Source organism: Cucumis melo, chromosome 2 (assembly GCF_025177605.1).
Source record: "Cucumis melo cultivar AY chromosome 2, USDA_Cmelo_AY_1.0, whole genome shotgun sequence".
NCBI lineage: Eukaryota > Viridiplantae > Streptophyta > Magnoliopsida > Cucurbitales > Cucurbitaceae > Cucumis > Cucumis melo.
In genome coordinates this window covers 6,259,836-6,282,689 of record NC_066858.1, presented here as the reverse complement: position 1 = coordinate 6,282,689, position 22,854 = coordinate 6,259,836, and the positions used below count along the sequence as shown (strand labels likewise).

Sequence of the window (22,854 nt, the reverse complement as noted above, 5' to 3'; positions counted from 1 at the left end):
ATATTTTTTAAGAAAATTTTCAAGAGCTTTTCTAACCTAAGATTGTCTTAGGCTAAATCACACTCATTTTTAGAGTTCTTATGATCGAGCTACAAGAGAAGAAGATATACATCTTGTTGCTGTTGGTATATATAGCAACTTTCAGTCCTTTTGAACCTTTCTTAATTATACTTTCATATTATCGTATGATCATTTTGATTTAGATGTGATCTCGATTTATTCATATTCGAGACGTTAGTCGTTATATTTAACAATCGTAAAAGTTTTGAGATACACACAATTCTAAAAATTAGAGACTAATCTTATATGCTCAAAATTTAAACTTTTGAATCTTAGGTTTCATAAACTCAAATTTGTTAAAACCATCATGAATCAAACGTTCTGATTCTTTAAAATAACGACAAAAGCATTTATGCACCGAATAAGAACTTCCCTTACCACATATTTTGAAGATAAAAAATTAAGTTCAAATGTTCGTTTTATTCTCAATAATTTTAAATGTCGCAATTTTGGTTTAATTATTTTAATGGAATTTTGAAATTAATTGTTATAGAAAAACACAAAATATTTACAGAAGTCCAAAAATAGTAAAATTCCACGATTTTGGTGTAATTATTTTGTTAGATTTTCCATTTATTTTCTTTTTTTTTTTTTACTGTTTTTCTAAAACTAGAAGTTAATTTTTATGGAATTTGGTATAATAATAATGATAAGTTTTTTATTAAACAAAATGTGAATATGTTTCCAAAATAATTTATAGGAAAGACTATAATATCTTTTTTTAAGATAACCATAAAAATCTTATGTTAAAGTGTGAATTGAGTCTTTTCAAAAATATAAAAAAGTGGTAAAGTAACCGTTTCGAAAATAGAAAAAACCCAGACGCCCATTGTGTAAAATACCAAAAATGTCTCGTCAATAATGCACGTAATATATTTGGTGGTAACGTGATTTGATACACGATCGTTTAGATTTGCTTTTTCAATTCTACTTTTAATTTGGTGAGTTTAATTAATTGGGCTACACTATCGTTTAGATTTTGCCATTTTTTTTCAAAGTTTGGTATAGAATTGTTTAGATTTGACTATTTAGATTTGGCTACACGATCTATCCCAAATCTAAACGATTTTTTTTTTCAAAATTTGATATAAACGATTTAATTTTTTTCAATACATAATTTAAATGTCTAACCAATTTTTTCAAGATTCTTGATTACCTAGTCTAAACATAGAAAAGAAGAAGAAAGACTATAGGATGCATGCAGTGAGTGAAAAAAAAAAAAGAAGAAAGACATGCACTTATCTAAAAAGAGAGAAAAACAAGAAAGACTTTAGAAAGAAACAGATTTCACCCAAAATCTAAAAACAAAAAAAGAAAGATGGAAAAAATCGCATAAAGAGAAAAAGATGGAAACACAAATCTAAATTTATGAGTTTTATTATATGAGCCATAAATATTTTTGTTATATCTAGAAAAGTTTCCCTAGTTAATATGGTTCAATTGTTTGAATAATTTGATATAAAGCTAACACCTCCATTTTCTTAAATTACAATTCAAGATTAATTTTAATTTGGTTTCAAATTTAGTCCTAATAACTTCAACTTAAGTTATGTTCATTAAATTGTAATGATAAGTGGTGCATTTGTTAGTAAAATTGTATTTAAAGAGTTTGAAATCCTCACCAAGAATTATGAATTTGTCACATATATGATTGTTGTTACTATTATCGTTTCTTTTATTGTTATTGCAAGACCCTCCCAGTAACGATAACAATAATAATAAATATGACATATGTATAATTTTAATATTATAATATAAACGACATTTGTAATGATAACAATAAATTTCAAATCCATTCAAATCGATCATTATCAATTTTTCAATGAGATTACGTAATTTGATTACATAATTGAAGATGGATTCTAAAATTTATTATAATTAAAGTGGATTCTGAAATTTATTATAATTACGAAATAGAAGTAAACAACCATAAAGGTCATTGATTATTATTGTGTATGGAGGAGTAAACGCAACCTTAGTTTCATTTAATACTCTTATAGTTTGGTTGAGTGAAACTCATAATCACTTTTACCTACTTCATTCAGATACACTTCCCCAATAACTCTAATTTAATAACACAATAAATCACACACAAGAATATTTTCTGAGTATAACTAAATTAAATTTTTCAAACCAAAGACACCAAATTCATAATTTAACCTAAATATTTTTAAAAAAATATTTATAGCAACCATATTTTCTTTATGATATATATAAATCGTAGAAATCAATCTTTGATTTCTTAAAAAAAAAAAAAAAAGAATTATTTGGAATTGTTTAGACATTCATAGTGTAATGAGTTTGTAATGTAATATAATAAAAATCGATGTTTTGATTAAGTATTTTAATCCCAATTTGAGATACTAACTAAACTTATTCAATTCCTCTTCCAGTGTTCAACCCCAACCATTTTATCCATCAATTTTGACATTTTCTCATTTTTATATTCTCGTTCTATCCTCGATTCAACACACATTCTAATGTTTTTTTAGTTTCTTGATAATTCTAGTTATATTTTAATTTTCCAAGCAACCTTTTAGAGACATGAATGAACAAAGTGCAGAATATTTTTTTTTTTTTTTATAAAAAAAAATCTATAAATGGAGGTGATATTAATGGAAAAGTGTAGCAAAAGAAAAAGATAGTAGGAGAGCCATGTTGGCAAATAAAATTGTGGTGTATAGTGTGTTCAAAACGAGTGACTTTTAAGCTTCATTTTGCATAACGATATGCTTTCTCCCAAAAGAAAAAAAATCAACTTCAAAATTGTGGTCTAAGATAGAGAGAGAGAGAGAGATATGATGGTTCCCTATGAATACATATATATATATATATATATATATATATATATATATATATATATATATATATATATGGTTGAAAGGGCTTATTGATTTACTAAAACCACTATTTTTAATTATATTTTGGACAAATTAGAGCATGGTCTCTACTAAATTACTTGTGGTCCTCAAAGTACTTTTTTTTTTTTTTTTATCAATTCAATTTATGGTGCGTTTTTTAAGGTAACGAATTTAATCTTAGAGCCTTTCTTTTGTTTTAAAATATTATCTAGTTATAAATAAATTTCAACACATTAGTTTTATGTATGTATATATTTATAAAACTCCTTTTAAAACATTGGATCATTTCTTAAATTTGCATAAGATTATTTTTTTTTCTTCTTTTTTGTAGAGATTGATTGGAGAGAGATAATTCAGTTTTGGTGGGTTGTAAATCATTTTGTTTTATTTAAAAATTACATATGATTTAAAATTAAATTATATTTGAAACTTTGTAATTAAAAATAAAACTCTCCAACAATTTTATTGTACGTATATATATATATATATATATATATATATATATATATATATATATGATCTATGTCTTATTATGTCTATTTAGACTTTATATATAAAAGGTCTAAATAAAATAATGACGAATCATTGAATATAATAACTTATGGTTTCTTCTGTAAATATCATATATGTATTTTGTCTTTAAACTAAAAAAATAAAAAAGGAAATTTTTGTTTTAGTCCTTGGTGTTATTTCGTCAATGTGATTTAAATAAATGCTTATATATATATATATATATATATACTTGGGTTTTCTACAAAATATATAAGAAACACAAAAAAATATTATATTTATACTATATAAAACAATTCTAATTAGATTTGGCTATTGTTTGATACGTTTATATTTATTTTTTTTAATTATGTCGTATTATTTGAGTTACATGATCCGATGTTTATAGACTATCAAAAAATAGGAAAACGATAAAAAAAAAAATCTGATTTTGTTACCTAAATCTAAATTAAGGAAAAAAGAAAGAAACATGGAAAGAAATCCAACTAACAAGAGTAAGGGAAGAAGAAGATAAAAATGTCTAGAGAGAAAAATGGGAGGACAAACCTAAAATATTTAAAAGATGGTTAAGGGTTTTGTTAGTGAGCCAGTAAATATTTTCAATAGTTTGTTATATTTACCAGAGATTTTCTATTTATTATATATATATATATATATATATATATATATATATATATATATATATATATGTGAATTTAAATTGAATTTAAACTATAATATATATGTCTATATATATTAGAAAAATATTTAGGACTTTATCAATTACATCACTAAACTTTAATTAATTTGGACTATTAGTTACGAATTATGATTTATTTTGAAAGTTATATATATGTGTCGATTTCAAATATTCAACTTTGTTTATCCGAAAATTTAAAAGTTTCGATAAAAACAATCTACATGAATGTGGGTGAGAGTGATTCTTAGTGTAGTTAAAAATGAAATGAAGTTTGTTTTTAATCCTTTTAAACTAATTTTAAGAATAAAAAAAATTGTATTTAAAGATGTAAAACTTAGTTTTTACTTAACTTTTAGTTATTTTTTAGAATAAAGTTAGGCTCTAAATTTTCGTAAAAGTGATAATATAGTTTCTAAATTTTACCATATAACAATTTAGTTCTTGAATTTTATTATTTAACAATTTAGTTTTTGTATTTTAAAATTTGAAACTATTTAGTCCCTATTTGTAGAAATTAGTGTGAAAACTTAATAAGATATCTTGTAATAATAAATGGACAAACTAACTAGAGACTTGATAAATTTATAAAATACAAAGTATACATCATAAAGTAGTAAAATTTGACATTAAATTTTGATGGATTTCTTTTACGTTGAAGATTAAATGGTTACAAATTTGAAAGTACATGAATTAAATGATTACATATATCAAAGTTCAAAAATTAAACTAATATAAAATTGAAAGTACAATAACTCAATTGTCTAAAAAAAACTGAGAGTATTTGAAAAGTTAGAATGTAATCATGATTACTAGGAATGAGATGAGTGTTGAAATACGTGAATCGAGGAAAATCATAAATGAATCCGTAAGAAATGAAAAGGATAAAAAATAGAGTTTAATTAAAAACAACTAAAATGAAATGAGTTTAATATTATAATTTAGACTTAAAGGCTCAATCCAAACATTAACTTTAGATTATGTTATAATACATTCCAATCCCAATATGGATGTCGAAACACTTCCAAATTGCTAATTTTACAAAAGTTAAGGGACAAAAGTATAAATAAAAATGTCATTTAAAAACAACAAACGGGCACCGTAGCGAGAATTGATATGTTTTTTTAATCAAAATCTTATGTTGATTCATAAACTTTGCGCCCTATTCTATGTTGGTCCTTAAACTCTTAAAAATGTGTTTTTTTTTTCTAACTTTTGAGAAGAGCTTACTTTGGCGTCGGCTATTAGAATTTTGTTAACTTTTTAACAAAACTATGACCTAACTTTATTATGCTCTATATTCATCCTATTAATTAAATTAATAAATAATTAAGAAATCTTGCTAATTTCACCAACATCAAATTGCTTCAAGTTAAGCGCGTTTAACTTTGGAGTTTCTACGGCTCGAACTAAAAAAACTCTAAATTAATAGAAGTGATTATTTATTTTATTTGGCATATTGATTGGAATATAAAAGTTATGGGTTAAAAGGGGATGTTAGAAACGTGGATGTAACGCCCCGCCAAATTTGTCTTCCCTTTTTATCGTCTTAAGAGTAAAATTCTTGAAATTTCTTTCGAATTGAGGAAATTTTTACTTGTGATTAATGAAGATTTAGAGATTTTTGTGGGTGATTTAATTTGTTAAGTTGGTTGTTATTTGGACTAAAGTAGGAAGAAAAAAAAAAGGGGGGATAAAAGAAATAATATTTATGTTTTTTATTTAGTATTAATTCTTTTATAAAAGGGGGCTTTGGAAAGCGTGTAGTTCACCTCTTCCCCAAGAAGTGAAAAAAAAAAAAAAAGAAGAAAACCCTAAATCCCAATCTCCCCCCGCCGCCGCCGCCGCCGCCGCCGCTAGTCAACCGCCGTAGGTCACCACGCCGGTCTCCCAGCAGCGTCGAAGATCGGTCCACGTCGAGCCGCCGCGCGCCAAGGATCGAAGCCGCCGCACGCCAAGGATCGAAGCCGCCTTCAGTCGGGAGTCGCAAGCCGAAGCCGAAGCCCATCGCGTCTGCAAGCCGAATCGTGGCGGCCAGCCGAAGCCGAATCGCGTCGCTTCGTTTCGACGCCGAGCAGCCCCCGTCCGCAGCCGCCGAGCGAAGCCGCATTTAAGCCGGACCACCGCAACCCGTCGCGCAACCCGAGTCCGGAAGTCAGCGTCACTCTGCGCGAAGATCAGACCCGACCGAAGACCCGCTCCGCGACCCGAGCCAACGCGCGCCGTATTCCGGAAACCGACCCGCGCCCGCGTGCACCCGCGTGTGAGCCGCGCCGCGCGCTTCTGCGTAGCCGAGCCGCGTCTCCCTCCTGTTGCAAGCCGAGCCGCACGCGTAGTTCCTGTCCAAGCTGAGCCGCGCCTGTCTGCACCGCGAGCCGAGCCGATCTCCAGCCTCCAAGCCGAGCCGGTTCCTGCCCTATTTTCCAGCCGAGCCGCCAAGCTTATTTTGGCTCCTCCCACCTATTTTTGGAACGTCTTGGACCGAGTAACTGCTGCAGCGGGAGATTTTCTTCAGTAGGGGCTCAACCACTGCAACCTTTTCTGGGGTAAGTTATTTCAACCGAGTTTTAACCGTTAGCCGTTGGTGACTTATTTACGAACTTTGGCGTTATTAAATATTTAGGATCCCGTTGCTTGGAAAGCACACGTGTCTTGCGGTTAGGACTCGTCGAGTGAATCTCCAGGTAAGAGATTCTACTACTAGTTTCATGTTTGAAGTATGAGACTGTGTATGCCCTATGTTGCATATTGAGGATTTGACAGTATGATGCCTGAAATAAACGCTAGTATGATGCAAATGACGATATAGTTGTGCTATAGCCTGTTATGTGTGGCAAGATCCATTATGCTTACGACGAATGTCGGGACGGAGAATGTAGAAATGATTATGTGACATGTTATATGCTGATGCCATGTGTATGTATACTGCAATTAGGGTACCTGTTAGCTTGATTCTGTTAGAGTCGTACCTGCATGGGTGTCCTTCGGGATCACCACCTATTGAGGACTGTGTGGTCCGACGGGACGCCAGTCTAGCATGATATAGACATGACTCGAGTGACTCGACGGGGTCCTCGCATCCCGACTGTCCTAGGTGTCCCCGGGCACCGAAGACCAGAGTTACGTTCCTACGGGAGCGCATGATTGCACGTGTTCGGGAACGTGCCAGAGATTGGGTACCAGTTATCAGGACTCTAACAGGAAGTTAACAGGCACCTAGTGGGACTAGTAGTGGGTCCCTTACTGAGTATTTTTATACTCATTCTCTCCATTTTATGTTTTCAGGTAGAGGACGAGGCAAGGGCAAGGGCAAACTGGCGAGCGACCCGAAGTGAGACCGAGGAGGGCCATAGGGACTACCGCTTCCGCTTATTTCTTATTTCAGATTTTAGCATTTGAGTTTGAGTATATTTTTTATTTTTCACTATCTTTTATGTAGATAGGGCCCGAGTAGGATTTCAGAACGTTTTTACATTTTTGCACGACTACCTTGTTTATGCTTTTATAAATGAATTTCTTGAACCGTATGCTTTTAATAAAATTTTATGACTTAAACCACTTGTTCTATATTGAGTAATGACTTCGATTCAGTATAAGGAGTTGGGTCGTTACAGTGGAGGAGTAAAAGTGAACAATATTCAAAGTTTAGGGAGAAGGTAAGATATAAACCTATTTGTTTCCATATAAATTATAAATTGAAAGTGTTTGTTGTAGTAAAAGCAAAATGGTAATAATAGGAAAGCAAAATGGTGATTATAGCAAAAGCAAGGGGTAAAGGAGTTGAGTTGTATGTGGAGAAACGTTCAAAAAAGTATTGGAATTAAATAAAAAAAAAAAAAAAAAAAAAAAAAAAAAAAAAGAGAGAAAGGCAAAGTCAAATATTGGAATTAAACTCCACATTTCACTCTCATAATTTTCAAATAAAATAAGAATCTCTTTTTTCTCTCATTAATAACGGTAAATAATAATAGAATCCGTAAATTCCTTTATTTACTAAGGACAAATCCGTCATTTCATTTTCCTATAAGTAACCACCCCACTTCGCTTTCCAACAATCCCCGTCCCCCAAAAATCCCTTTCTCTCCCTCTCCCTCTCTGAGTAAAATCCGCGTCCGTTACGGCGTCTCACCGGCGACGGCGGAGCGACTTCCGGCGAGCATCGCTGTGGTGATTTTTTTCAAATTCAACCGTCACCCGTGGCGGTGGTGCTGGTGTTCAAGGATCCAAAGCGGCGTGCATGTGGAAGCGGCGGGAGTTTGTGGGGATAATTAATAGGAAGAAGGCGTTTAAACGGAGGCGTGTTTGGATGGATTAATTGGACTTGTCGATCACCGGCGGCCGTGATGGGGGGGAAGTTGGTGTTTGGTGTGACGGTCGGCGTAGCGGTGGCGGCATGTGTGGTAGCGACGGTGGTAGTCGGTCGGAGAGTTAAGAGCCGGAGTAAGTGGAAGAGAGTGGTCGGGGTTTTGGAAGAGCTTGAAGCGACTTGTGATACTCCTGTGAGGAGATTGAGGCAGGTGGTTGATGCTATGGCTGTGGAAATGCATGCTGGGTTGGCTTCTGAAGGTGGTTCCAAGCTTAAAATGCTACTCACATATGTTGATAATCTGCCTAATGGGTAATCACCTATCAATTTTGTCTATTGCCTCTGTTTTCCAATGCTGGGGGTCTCTTTTTAGCTTCTTGATTGTTGACCTTTGGGGGGATTGTGCTTTTTGGATTCCAGTGTTTTCTATTTGTTTCGTTGTAGTTTCTTGAATCTTTCTTGTTGGATTTTGTGTTTTTATCTTGGATTAGTGTAAACTGATGAGTATTTTCTAATTGTTCTCTGTTCGAATCCTGAATTTCATCTTTCGGTGTGGGTATAAATATTGTCATTTCTAATGTCTCTCGCTCAAGTCTGAACCATGTTATCTTTCTTGCTTTTGCTTACTAGTTTGTATTTTGCACGTTTTCTAATTGAGTCGCTATCTCTAGTGTTAATGGTAAGAGGTGTCATTCTTTCTGAACTGACTGCTGCTACATATCATCTTTGGTTGCATTTTGGGATTAAGTGTGGCTTGTTTGCTTGCTCTTGTGTGCTCAAAAGTTTTTTTTTTTTTTTTTTCTGAGTTGTATTTTCTAAAGGAATTATCTTAGTTGTATTTTGATTGATGTGCTGGGATATACGTTGTAGTTATACATGTTTATCATGTTTATGCTGCAGTGTGGGGGCATTTTTCGCTCTTCTCTTACTAGGTGGTTCTCCTTTTCTGTCACTTTTCCCTCTTCAGGAGCGAGAAAGGAACATTTTATGCTCTGGATCTTGGGGGTACTAATTTTAGGGTTTTGAGAGTTCATCTCGGTGGCCAGAGGTCTCTTACTTTGAAGCATGATGTGGAGCGGCAGCCAATTCCCCAAAATTTAATGACGGGCACACGCGAGGTGGCAACCGTAAACATGCGCTGTCGAGTTAAGTTGTCATTTGATGTGTCTTTTACTAATCCATGTTTCTTGCTTGCAGGGTCTATTTGATTTTATTGCTTCATCACTGAAGGAGTTTGTAGAGAAAACAGATGATCCTGATGAGTTGGCCCCTAGGAGAAAGGAACTTGGATTTACATTTTCCTTTCCTGTTAAACAAACATCTGCTTCATCAGGCGTGTTGATTAAATGGACTAAAGGATTTTCCATTGAGGACATGGTTAGTCGGATGCAGTTTAAATGTATTGGTTTTGGACTACTAGAGTGAGAGATGAAAAAAGTGTTCCTTTTATTTTTCTTATGAAAATTATTCTTGATGGTGTTGGTTTTCTGATCACTTTTTGAGTGTTAAGCATATATGCTAAAATCTTTGTGATAGATAGTTCTCCACTCCAACCATTCGAGACTTACTTTGCCTTGAGAGTCAGGAATGTAGACAGTTTTTCACTGATACAAAAACTTAATTTCATTGGCCTCTAAACAATAAGAGAACATCAGCTTTTATCTTGAAGTTCTATACTCTTAGTCTTAGCAAATGTTATACTCTTCAGGTTGGAAGAGATGCTGCAGAATCTTTACAACAAGCCATTGATAAGATCGGACTAGATATGCGGGTATCAGTACTGGTAAGCATTCTGTTGATTAGCAAGTTCTCAATTGATGACGTTTATTAGACTTAGGCTTCAAATCCTGGTGACTTGAAGAATTGTGTTCCGTTCTCAAAAATCTGTTGGTTGATGAGGATTTTTTCTATTCTTATGCTTTTTATTTATTTATTATTATTATTTTCAAATTTTTCTTTTGCTCTGCACTTGTCTGCCTGTACTTTTGTACTCTTTGAAGGAAATCTTGGTTCTTGTAAAAAAAAAGTTGCATTGTCTACTTCAGTTCTCCTTATCTATGTGGTAAAAAGAACAAATACCTTTCCTCTTGATAGTCTGAAGAAGGAAGTTTAGGAGCTGCAGCATTCCTCTAATATCCCTCTAGTCTGAAAGAAACTTTCATAACCAACTTTCTTGGGTTGCCTTGTTTTAAGAAAGACTTCTCGTGATTTACAGTTTTTGGTATTGCCATAGTACTGAAGAGTTGTTTTTACTCCATGCACATTTCTTTGTTATAAAATTACAGTTTGTTGGTGCATGGATGGATTATTTGATTTAATAAAGAAAAGAAGCTCACGGATACAACTCCGAAACCAAGAAGCTTTTGTTTCTTGGTATTGGTACTTTCTGTGTTTGGTACCATTCAGCCTCAAATAAAATATTGATTTACCCTTATCTTCAACAGATTTAATGTTTTGTATGGAGCTATAAGGATGCCTTGACATCTCAAATCAGCAAAGTATACATGTGCTCATTCTTGTTTGTGGTCATGTTTTCTGCTGGGATAAGTTTACAGGACCAAAATATACCCCAGTATGGAAATGACGCTTAGGGGTCTATGATTACTAGAGTCAGAGTGGCTGTCAATTGTATATATAATATGTCTATCATGAAATTATATTACCTTTCAGTGGAAATTCTTTAATTAGATTATGTTGTTAAATTGAGCTTATTAGAAGAAGGATTAAGTGGTTCATACTACATTTTGAAGTATGAAAAGCTATTTATATTTTCAGATGTTGGCGTGTCCAATAGTGGTGTTTAATGTAGTTTTGTCAACCCCGGTGATGAGTGCATATACATTTATGTGATAGTCTGGTTACGAGTAGATCACATTGTGTCTTAAAATAGCTTTTTGTATCTTACAGTATCACCTATATATGTTCATGCAGTTCCATTATTTTGTTGTTCCTAATTTGATTGTTAGTAGTTAACTATAAGACACTATTGCACGAAGTTTGTAATTGTAGTGTTACAATTTTCTGAATCAGATTAATGACACTGTGGGAACATTAGCTGTTGGACATTATCAAGATCCTGACACTGTTGCTGCAGTTATAATTGGCACTGGCACCAATGCTTGCTATGTCGAACGTACAGATGCTATTATCAAATGCCAGGGGCTTTGTACGACATCTGGGAGCATGGTACTTTTCTTTAGTAAAACCCGTATAGAGTTCTTACAATCTAGAAGGCACGGTCTCAAATGATGTCTTTTTAATCATCTAGGTTATTAACATGGAATGGGGAAATTTTTGGTCTTCTCATTTACCAAGAACTACTTATGATATTGATTTGGATGCTGATAGCCCCAATCCCAGTGATCAGGTATGGTTGGTATGGTTTCATTTTGTCATTGAACATCTAGAACTACTTCATTATGTCGGAACTAACTTGGTTGTGTATGAGCTTGATGTAGGGCTTTGAGAAGATGATATCGGGTATGTATCTTGGTGATATCGTGAGGAGAGTGATTCTGAGAATTTCACAAGAATCGGATGTATTTGGCCCTGCTTCTACTCGATTATCAATGCCCTTCAAATTGAGGTAACCTCACTCTCTTTGACCCCCTCCCCCATGCACTCTCTCTTCGCGGTGTGGTCAATATTTCATCGAACTTTCAGAACACCAATGATGGCTGCAATGCACGAGGACAGCTCCCTGGAATTGACAGAGGTAGCACGGATTTTTGAAGACATCTTGGAGGTGGACATGAAAGCTATCTTTTCTCCATTTGTCTGTTTATTGTACTGGAATGAACACTAGTTGTGACGTTTAATGGCCATGTTTTCACTGATTACTTTTTTCTTGGTCGGTTCTTTTATCCTCAGATCACTGATATACCCTTAAAGGTTCGGAAGCTCGTAGTGAAAATATGCGATATTGTGACACGTAGAGCTGCTCGCTTGGCAGCTGCTGGTATTGTGGGCATCCTGAAGAAGATAGGGCGGGACGGAACAAGTGGAATTGCTGGTGGAAGAAGTAGAGCCGACGTCAAACTTAGACGAACAGTTGTTGCAATTGAGGGAGGTTTATATACAAGCTACACAATCTTCCGAGAGTATCTACATGAAGCTTTGGTTGAAATACTGGGAGAGGACATTGCCCCGCATGTTATTTTGAAGCCAACAGAAGATGGTTCAGGTATTGGAGCAGCACTACTGGCAGCTTCTTATTCATCGTATGATACGGACGCAAACTTGCTATAAATACACACACATACATAATTATATAGATCGACTATAGAAAAGGTATTCATATTATTATACACAAAATGATAGCTTCCTTTAGCTTGTACATTTAGCAATTCATTTCAATATTTGATTATCTGTGTATAAAGAAGGCTGTCCATATATTTGTTTTATTCTTCTTTGTTCAAAAGGGTTTCAATGGTTCATTCTATTGCATTGTTTGTTTGTTATATGTTCATTGCAACATATGAAGTTATGTACAAAGACAGATCATGATTTCAAATGGGTATGGAAATATGATGTGAAAATTCCTCCTTTGTTCTTCATGTTTTTGCCCATTTCTTCAAATGGAGAATGTGTTTGGGCTGTTTGTTAAATTCAGAACTGAAAAGGCTAAAATTTATTTAAGAGCAGTGGAGTCTTGACCTAATTTCACTTGCTTTCATTGATGGAAAGGTCAAACACAAATGTTTAAGACTTGTCGTGTGTTTAATTGTTATTTGTCTTGATGAGATAGTTCATTAACCAAAAGATGAACATTTCAAATGTTTTGAAGCAGTTTCGTTGTGATAAAAGGAGTTGTATTATGAGATATTTCAGAAGAGATAGCAGGGAAGACTTCTAAATTAGTTTTCAAGTTCATGATGTGTTAATTAAGGAAGATTTTGATGCGATGCTTTTATTTTTTAAAAAAAATCGTTATTAAAAATGCAAGTACTTGCGGTTTGTTTGGCAATATGAGACTCAATATTTTGAAAAATAGTAGATTCAATTAAAATAAAATGTGGATGGAAATTTTTGAAAAATTATAGAAACAAAAACCTAAAAAATAGGTAAATATTTTTTTATTTCTAAATAAGTAAACATGTATTGTTTATATATATTTATATCGATAGCATTTTAATGTTTATCTTTTGTGTTTCCTGGATTTTTTTTACGATACTATAAAATTTTTCATTCTCACAAAGATATAAAATATCGACGAAAATATTATATTGATGGAAATTTAATACAATAATTGTATTTCATATTTTTGAACTTGTGTTCATGTGAAAGATTCATGAAATAGGCAGTTGTTTAAAGTGCGTTTGATAATGTTTTGATAAACCATAAACTAGTTGTAGTTACACGTGAAAGTGAATAGGAATTTTTTGTGAAAAATATATAAATAATAAGCTATGACTTAAACATATAAAATCAATAATTAGAAGCAACATATATCGGTAATTATGAAATAATAGATAATATTGAAGTGACAAAATTATTATCAATTGAATATTACATTAATAAAGTCTAGTTCATGCAAAATAAAGGTGAAATACAAGATTTTCAATCATGAAAAAGAGAATGATCCTAAGAGATAGTAGTTCAATATTGCTCCCAAGTCTATTTTTATGCTAAGATATTTCTAAGATTTTGGGAGGATGTCATTTATGAATCTCAATGTCAACCCAAATGCTACCAATATGAGGTTATTTGGATGAAACATGCTTCAATTTAAATGAAGATGATCTAAAAAATGTAAACGATATAGAGGTTCTAAATCTAAGCCTTCATATCCTTTACGAAAAAATTGTGGTTTCATAAATAGAACAATAGGTCAAAACTTATCGCCTACACTAACCATAATTACTATTGCCATATATAGAGATAAATTAGATGACATGTTGACGAAATATCCACAAAAATATCCATAATATATTCTATGTGATTTTGATGAGTTGCAAAAGATATCAAGGAAATTTGGAGGAAAGAGTATCACCTCACAATATCTCTATAGGATATGTGCTTTTAGAGATATGTCGTTTTACATCCTTGCTTTTAACTATTAATTAATTTATGGGCATGTTTCATGTCACAAGTTTTTGTATAATAATGATTTTGTATGATTATATAATTTACCTTACATTATATAATAAATAATTTATTTTAACAAAAATGAATTGAATTTATAGCATCTATTATTATTGATTAGTACTTTTATTTTTTTTTAATACAATTATACGTTTAGAATATCAAAATCAAAATTCGAGTACACAAAGCATACAAATGTTTGAATAGTCTACTAAATGAATATTCACTTAAAACAAAATTTGGAGTGCAAGACCATGTATGGTAACCAATTCGTTTGTAGTTTTTGAATTTTTAGAGATTAAGCATATGTCTTCACGGTTTCTTACAATGATTTGTTAAAAATGACATTAGGCCTTGGAAGCCTATTAGCAAGGTTGAGTTGCATTGTCCCACATTGATAATTTTGGAAGAGGTGAGTGGGTATGAATACCTAAGTAATGAAAAGGGAATTTAAATTACGTTGGTTTTGATAGCCAAATCTTATCATGTCAATAATTAACTATTGTTAGACATTCTTACATACTTTTTTAACATTTTTAAAGCATTTTTTTCCACAATGTCGATCAAGACCTCCAACAAAGTTCTACCGGATATGTTCAAACTTGAGCAAAAAATTGTTAATCTTCTTTTAGGAGCTCGATAACCATTCCAACACCTTCTAATCTAGAATCATCCATGAGACCTCTTGTCATGGCCACTAATATGCAAAGAAGAACAAGACAAAACAACTCGTGATCTATATGACAGACAACAAGTCGATTATGGAACAGATACATGAATACAAAAACTTGGCGGAAAATGTTCTATTTGAAGGAATGAGGATGTGTGAAAATACTCCAAGCAAATGTCCTGCTCGAGAAATTTCTTCTCTCATGGAATGACTACTGAAATCACCTGAAGCACAAAAAGAAAGATTTGGAATTTCAAGAGTTGATCAGCCACATGTGTACATAAGAAGTCAATAGACTGAAAGATAAGCTAGCCTCTACAAATCTAAATTATGTTAATGCTAACTTCGACGAATCTTTTTCTGTTGATAGAGACAGGTCCAAGTAGGATAAAAGACATAATGAGAAAACCTCAGAAAAGAGACAGTTCAAGGCTTCTGGGGACAAATCAAGACAAAGAAGCTAATCTGTTATGTCTGTGGAAAGGAAGGACATAAATCTTACCAATGTAATTAAAGGTAAGGGAGACCAGACCAAAAACCTGCACCTCAAGCCAATCTTGTTAATAAGACTACGATGTCATAGTAGTTGTTGTGGAGGTCAACCTAACAGAAAATAAGACTAACTGGATCCTCGATACTGGTGCCTCAAGACACTTCTGCACTAGTCGAGAACTTCTCCATGACTACGAGGATACTATAGATGAAGAATGCGTATTTATGAAAAACTCAAGTACTGTAGGAATAATTGGTAAAGGAAAGGTTATTTTGAAATTAACTTCAAGAAAAACTTTATCTTTAAGTAATGTTTTGTATGTCCCTTCCCTATGTAGGAACGTGGTGTTTGGGAGTCTGTTGAATTGGGTGGATTTTAGATTATACTAGAAGGTGACAAGGTTGTCCTCACCAAAACTGAGAATTTGTTGGTAAGGGGGTCTAATGGTCTGTCAAACTTAATACTGTTTCCATGAATGCAAATGCTTCTAGTTCCACTTGCATGTTGAATCTGTTGATTTGTGACATGGTAGACTAGGACAGGTGAATTCTGCATCAATTAGGAAGCTTAAAGATTTAAGACTAATTAATGCATCTTAATCACATGAAATTGATAAACGCCCTGTTGGTGTATAAAGTAAATTCTTTAAGAAACCTTTGAAACCAGTTGTGACTAAAAGTACCACACCATTAGAATTAATTCACTTTGATCTAGTTGATTTCTAAAACACTACAAGTAGAGGTGGTGAAAACTATTATATATCTTTTATTGATGACTTCTCAAAATTTACGAAGATCTATCTGATAAAAACAAAAGATGAAGCTAGCAGTGTGTGTTTTTGAAATTTAAGGCAGAAACTAAAAATCAGTTAGGTAAAAAGATAAAAAGATTAAGATCAGATAAAGGTGATTAATACTCTGATAAAACTCTTAAGTAATTTTGTGAATCAAATGGTATTATTTATGAATTTACTACTCCTTACTTACCACAGCAAACTGAAATAGCATAACAAAAAAATAAAACTCTTAAAGAAATGATGAATATCATTTTATTAAGTTCTATCTATCTGATAATATGTGAGGGGAAGCCGTGTTGTCTGCGTGTTTTGTTCTTAACAGGGTTTCCCCTAGAAAATTGAATAAAACTCCCTACGAACATTGGAAAGGATATGCACTAAATCTCTCCAACTTGAGGGTCTGGGGATGCTTGGCTAAGGTACCATTTCCTCCATTGAAGAAATCCATGGTAGGGTCTAAAACCATTGACTGTATATTTATCGGTTATGCTCAAAATAGTGTTGCATATAGGTTTATGTGTTTAAATGATAAAACCATAAATGAATCTAGGGATGCAGAATTCTTTGAGTATGCGTTTCCGTTAAATAAATCTTTGTCTGTTCCTTTCCTATCTAGAAATATGCATGATTCTGGAAACCACTCAGTTGTTAGTGAAACATCTGAATTTGAAACTATTAACACTTCTAATGTAAGACGTGAATTAGAACCTAGAAGAAGCAAAAGATAGAGAACTGAGAAAAGTTTTGGACCATGTTTTTTAAGCACCTTTATAGTAGAAAGGCGCGATGAAGTTGACAGTAATTTCACGAGTTTGTATTTAATAGATGAGGATTCTAGAACTTACTAAGAGGTCTTAAACTCTGTAAAGTCAAGTATGTGGAAGGAGGCTATTAAGAGTGAATTGGATTCACTTACCATGAATCAAACATGGAAATTAGTAGATCTTCCCAAGGGAAGTAAAATGGGTCTTCAAAAGAAAAACAAGACCAAATGACTCCATAGAAAGATACAAAGCTAGATCAGTGGTGGTAGGGTATACTCAAAAGCAAGGTATTGACTACTTTGACACATATTCCTCTATAACTAAGATAACCACAATTAGGGTCTTGATTGCACTAGTTGCCATACATAGTCTTCTTATTCACCAAATGGACGTAAAATCTGCTTTTCTAAATGGTGATTTAGAAGAAAAAATTTTTACGACACAACCAGAAGGGTTCAAAATTTCTGGCTAAGAAAATAAAGTATGTAAACTTAAAAAATCTCTCTATGGTCTTAAGCTAAACAGTGGTAGAAAAAATTTATAATACTTTGATAAACAATGGATTTAAAGTAAGTTTCTCAAATACATGTGTTTATTCAAAGTTATTTGGAGCTGATTGCATATTAATATGTTTATATGTTGATGATATGTTAATCTTTGGAGCAAACATGGAATTGATAAAGGATACCAAGTTGTTCCTTTCATCACACTTTGAGATGAAAGACCTAGGAGAAGCAAACATAGTTCTTGGTGTTAAAATCAGAAAAAATGAAAATGGGTTTGTCCTTATGTCAATTTCACTACGTTGAGAAAATGCTAAAGAAATTTGATTCCTTTGATGTTTGTCCAGTAAGAACTCCCTATGATGCTAACAAACATCTTAAGAAGAATAAAAGAGATAGTGTGTCTCAACCTAAGTATGTAAAGATCATACGCAGTGTTATGTATTTAATGAACTACACTAGACCTGATATTGCATATGTTGTCAGTAGATTAAGTAGATATACATATAATCTTGATAAATACCATTAGGGTCTTTTATGTCATATGTTGAGATATCTTAAAGGGGCAAAAAATTACTGTTCGCACTTAAACAAATTTCATGTCGTATTAGAAGGATATTGTGATGCAAACAATAATAAGGTAAACACTACTAGTAGGTATGTATTTTTGCTTGAGAGTGGAACAATATCTTGAAAATCTACAAAACAGACTTGTATAGCTAGATCCACTATGGAATCCGAGTTCATAGCGTTAAAGTTGGCAGGACAAGAGGCTAAGTGATTAAAAGCCTGCTATGAGATGTACCATTGTGGGGGGCATTTGTGCCTGTGTCCATACACTGTGATTTACAGGCTGTCATAGGTATTGTTAAGAACAATATTTATAATGGCAAAAGAAGACATATACGTCTAGGCATGGAGCTGTAAAATAACAACTAAAAGAAGAAACTATTTTCTTAGAGTTTGTTCGATCTGAGAAGAACCTGACAGATCCTTCAACCAAAGGACTAATAAGGAAAGTGGTTCTATGTTCCTTAGTGACCATGGGCCTAAAGCCCTTTAGTGATTTATAACACTTGATATTAGGTGGTCTATTACGATAGGCTTGATGATCCACAACCTTTTATTGGGTTGTCTGTTGCGATAGACTTGATGGTCTATAGCTTCTTATTGGGTGGTCTGTTGCAATAGACTTGATGGTCCATAGCTCATTGTGTGGACAGTCCTTAAAGAGACTTGATGGATGATATTAAAACATTTGAGTGGTCCATAGTTTGTATGGATAATAATGAAGTCTCCATAGCTCTTTTTGAGTGGTTTGTTTAGACAAACTTGATAGAGCATATAACATGATAGTGAAGGTAGGGTCGCCTTCTAAGAAAAAGTTTAAAGGTATCTTTTTAGAGCTTTCACGATGACCTGAGGTTCATTATTCTATGTGCATGACCATAAAGGCACAAATCTATATTACAGAAACAAAACTGTAACTAAGGATAAAGCGTGTCGTAAGGGTCTCAACCAGTGCTATTGGAAGTTCAAGATATAATTCACTCTCTCTAACAAATTGTTGCCTTACTTCATTACGCATCAATTCGAATATTCGGATATTGATGTATAAGCTTAATATCTCATCTTTGCTTAGAACAAATTTAGTGAATCTCTTCCTTCTTCTACTTGGTAACTTTGCTGCTACAATCATTTGTGGGGGTTGTTAGAAATGACATATGGGCCTTAGGCCCATTAGCAAAGTTGAGTTGCATTGTCCCATATTGATAATTTTGGAAGATGTGAGTGAGTATAAATACCTAAGTAATGAAAGGAGAATTTAAACTGTTGGAGATGATAGCATAACCCTGTCACCATATATGCAGGCTGTTGCCGTCCGTTTGTTTGATCGGGTGGGTAATTCAACTTGTGCGAAAAAGGAGATAATTTTTATTGCCTTACTTTTTGGTGAATTTACATTTTGATCCACGCGTCACACGCACCGCTCTAACACTTGCCTTAAACATTGGGTTGTATCCGAACACGTGTCGCACTTCTATAAAGTCTTTGGCCACCCGATTCTGTCGTTCTTGCACCCATCCGTTTTGTCTCTCCCTCTCAGCCTTACTATTCTGACTATCACTCTCGACTTCATAATCCCAAACTTGGTTCTCTATAAATTGGAGTCATTTCCATTTGGGATCGTCACTCAAAATCATTCCAACTCTATCTTCTCCATTCTTCACATTCTCTCCTCTTTATACTTTCAAGTTCTAAGCTTACGGTTTTATTTTTGTTCCTTATTTCGATGAGTGCATGTTAGAACTAGGAAGTTGTGTTAACTTTGGGAAGCAACCGACAACACGATTAGCACCATGATCGGTCGAAATTGCTTTTAGCACAGTGGTTTATCATGGCACAACAATTTACTATTGTTCGACATTGTTACATACTTTTTTTGACATGATTTGCACATTTTTTGAGTAAAAAAGTTGAATTCTTAGTCAAATTTCAAAAATAAAAACTGTATTTTTTTAGTTTTCAAAACTTGATTTGATTTTAGAAAACATGAGTTAAAAATTGGGTGTAAACAGGTTGGGTTGGGTTGAGCTGGGAGACATTCTCAACCTAACTTATATTTTTGAGTTTGTTGAGTTTGCAATCTGAATAACCCAAATTGTATTCCCAACCAACCTAACCCTTAACATATGTGTCGGATTGAGTTGGGTTGTCGGGTCGTATTGTTTTTTTTCCTGGGTATATCATTCAACACAAGAGGATGATTTCTAATATTGTCAAGAAGGAAAGATTTAGCAAGTACCCCGGTATGAAAAATAGAAGGAAAAGATTTTAAAATTTGGGGTAAAGTTATCCAAGATCACCTCGAGTTTTAAAACTCGGGACAAAGTTGTCAACATGATCGTTTAACATGGTTAACATGATTGTTTATTTTTTAAGCCATTTTCTCATCGTTTAACAAGAACTACATGATCGTGTTGATATAATCTAAACGATCGCGTTGATATAATCTAAACGGTCGCTTACCATAGTTAACACGATTGTTTAGATTTAAAGCTCTTTTCTCATCATTTAAAAAGAACTACACGATTGTGTGGATATGATCTAGGGGTATACATAAGCCGGGTTGGTGGAAAATTATGAACCAACCCAAAGTATCTGGGTTAGTAAAAAATGAACCCTACCGGTTCACTATGCAAGGGTCAACCCCACCCATTCCTATTATCATATATTTAAAGCTTAAATAATTTTCAATTTCTTCCAAACAAACCCTAAATTTCATCTTGTGGTGTAATTAATACCTCATCAAAACTAAACCCAAAAAATCATGAGTTGACTTCAATGAAAGCTAAGGAATAATATTCAAGATCAAACCTTATATACGTTAGAGAAGGACGAACGACGGAGAGGCTATATGAGGCAGAGGCGAAGAGGGAGGCAAACAACAGAGAGGCTGGCTGAAGGAGAGGATATACAAAGAGGGGGCAAACGACGAATAGCTGGCTAGAGCAGATGGCACCATGCAAATGATGAAGAGGTTGAAGGAGATAGGGCGCGCGAAGTGGAGTGGAATGAAGAGGAAGACGACTTTTCTTTTTGTTTAGGTTTTAAGCTTTATATATGTGTATATAAATAATGAGATCTTTTAAAAAAAATATAACAAACGATAAAATATTTACACTGTATAAAACAATTTCAAAAACGGAAAAAGCCCACAAACCAACAATGGATAATACCAAAAATGCCTCGTCAACCGCCGTCAACAACGTGCGTGATATATTTGGTACACGATCATTTAGATTTGGCTATTGTTTGATACACGATCGTTTAGATTTGGGTTATCTTTTCAATTCTATCGTTTAATTTGGTTACACGATCATTTAGATTTGGATAGCCAAATTTAAGTGATTTATCTTTTCAATTCTATCGTTTAATTTGGTACACGATCATTTAGATTTGGCTAAACGATCTTTTTCAAAATTCTTTTGTTACACAATCGTTTAGATTTTTTTACACGATCGTTTATTTTTTTTTAAGATTCTTTGGTATACGATCGTTTAGATTTGGCTAAACAATTTTTTTATGCTTTTGGTACACGATCGTTTATTTTTTTTACACGATCGTTTATATTTGGCTACTTCAATCTAAATGATTTTTTTCAAGATTATTTATACACGATTTTTTAGATTTGGTTACCCTACTCTAAACGAATAAAAAAAAGGAAAAGAAGAAATATGATGGAAAGAAATCGCAACGACAAAAAGAAGAGAAAAAGAAAAAAGATGATGGAAAGAAATCACAAAAAATAAAAAAGAAAAAAAAGAAAAAAAAGAAAAAGAAGAAAGACGATAATAAGAAATTAGATATGGTTACCAAAATCTAAACGACGTAAAAAAAAAGAAAGAAAAAGAAGAAAGACGATTGAAAGAAATCGTTGGAAGGGAAAAAAGGTAGATAGAAAAAATCGCAGAAGGAGGAGAAGAAATACGGAAAGACAAACCTGAAATATTTAAAAAATGGCTAATTTTATGGGATTTGTTACACGGACCATAAACATTTTAGTAGTTTGTTATATTTATGAAAATTTCCCTCTATATTATGTGTGTATAACATTTTAGTAGTTTGTTATATTTATGAAAATTTCCCTCTATATTATGTGTGTATATATATAGCTGGGTCGGGTTGGGCCAACTTGGCCCCTTATCAGTCCAACTCGACTATTCAACCCAAAATTTTATTTTTCTATTTTTTCTAATCCAATCCAACACCAGCACAAAATTGAACCGGCTTGGGTTGGATAAGCCGAGTTGGTCAAGTTACGACTTTTTTGAATATCCCTAATATGATCCAAATAATCGCTTACCATAATTAACACGATCACTTAGCATGGTTAACACGATCGTTTAGATTTAAAGCTCTTTACCCATATCGTTTTAAAAGAACTACATTATCATGTGGATATGATCTAAAAGATCGCTTACCACAGTCAACACAAATATTTAAAATTGAAGTCTTTTTTTCATCGTAAAAAAGAACTACATGATCGTGTATCATGACCTAAATGATCGTAGACCATTCATTTAGACTATAGCACACGATCGTTTAGAATAGGATTACTTATGCACGT

The 22,854-nt window shown here is 33.2% G+C and overlaps 1 protein-coding gene across 1 annotated transcript; it reads left to right on the top strand.

Moving 5' to 3' along the window:
• Nucleotides 1-8,160: 8,160 nt before the first annotated feature.
• On the top strand, nt 8,161-12,969 carry LOC103492014 (hexokinase-3-like). The gene is made up of 9 exons (XM_008452175.3): nt 8,161-8,725; nt 9,381-9,531; nt 9,611-9,790; nt 10,122-10,196; nt 11,444-11,599; nt 11,682-11,780; nt 11,872-11,999; nt 12,077-12,158; nt 12,284-12,969. Exons 1-9 carry the CDS (start codon nt 8,451-8,453, stop codon nt 12,659-12,661), a joined length of 1,524 nt encoding a protein of 507 aa, XP_008450397.1. The 5' UTR covers nt 8,161-8,450; the 3' UTR covers nt 12,662-12,969.
• Nucleotides 12,970-22,854: the final 9,885 nt, after the last annotated feature.

Bases quoted from the DNA above. Each gene is read 5' to 3' on its own strand.
- LOC103492014 (XM_008452175.3), top strand. From the start codon at position 8,451: ATGGGGGGGAAGTTGGTGTTTGGTGTGACGGTCGGCGTAGCGGTGGCG. The intron at 9,791-10,121 runs GTTAGTCGGATG...TATACTCTTCAG, and splicing joins GATTTTCCATTGAGGACATG to GTTGGAAGAGATGCTGCAGA. The intron at 10,197-11,443 runs GTAAGCATTCTG...TTTCTGAATCAG, and splicing joins ATATGCGGGTATCAGTACTG to ATTAATGACACTGTGGGAAC.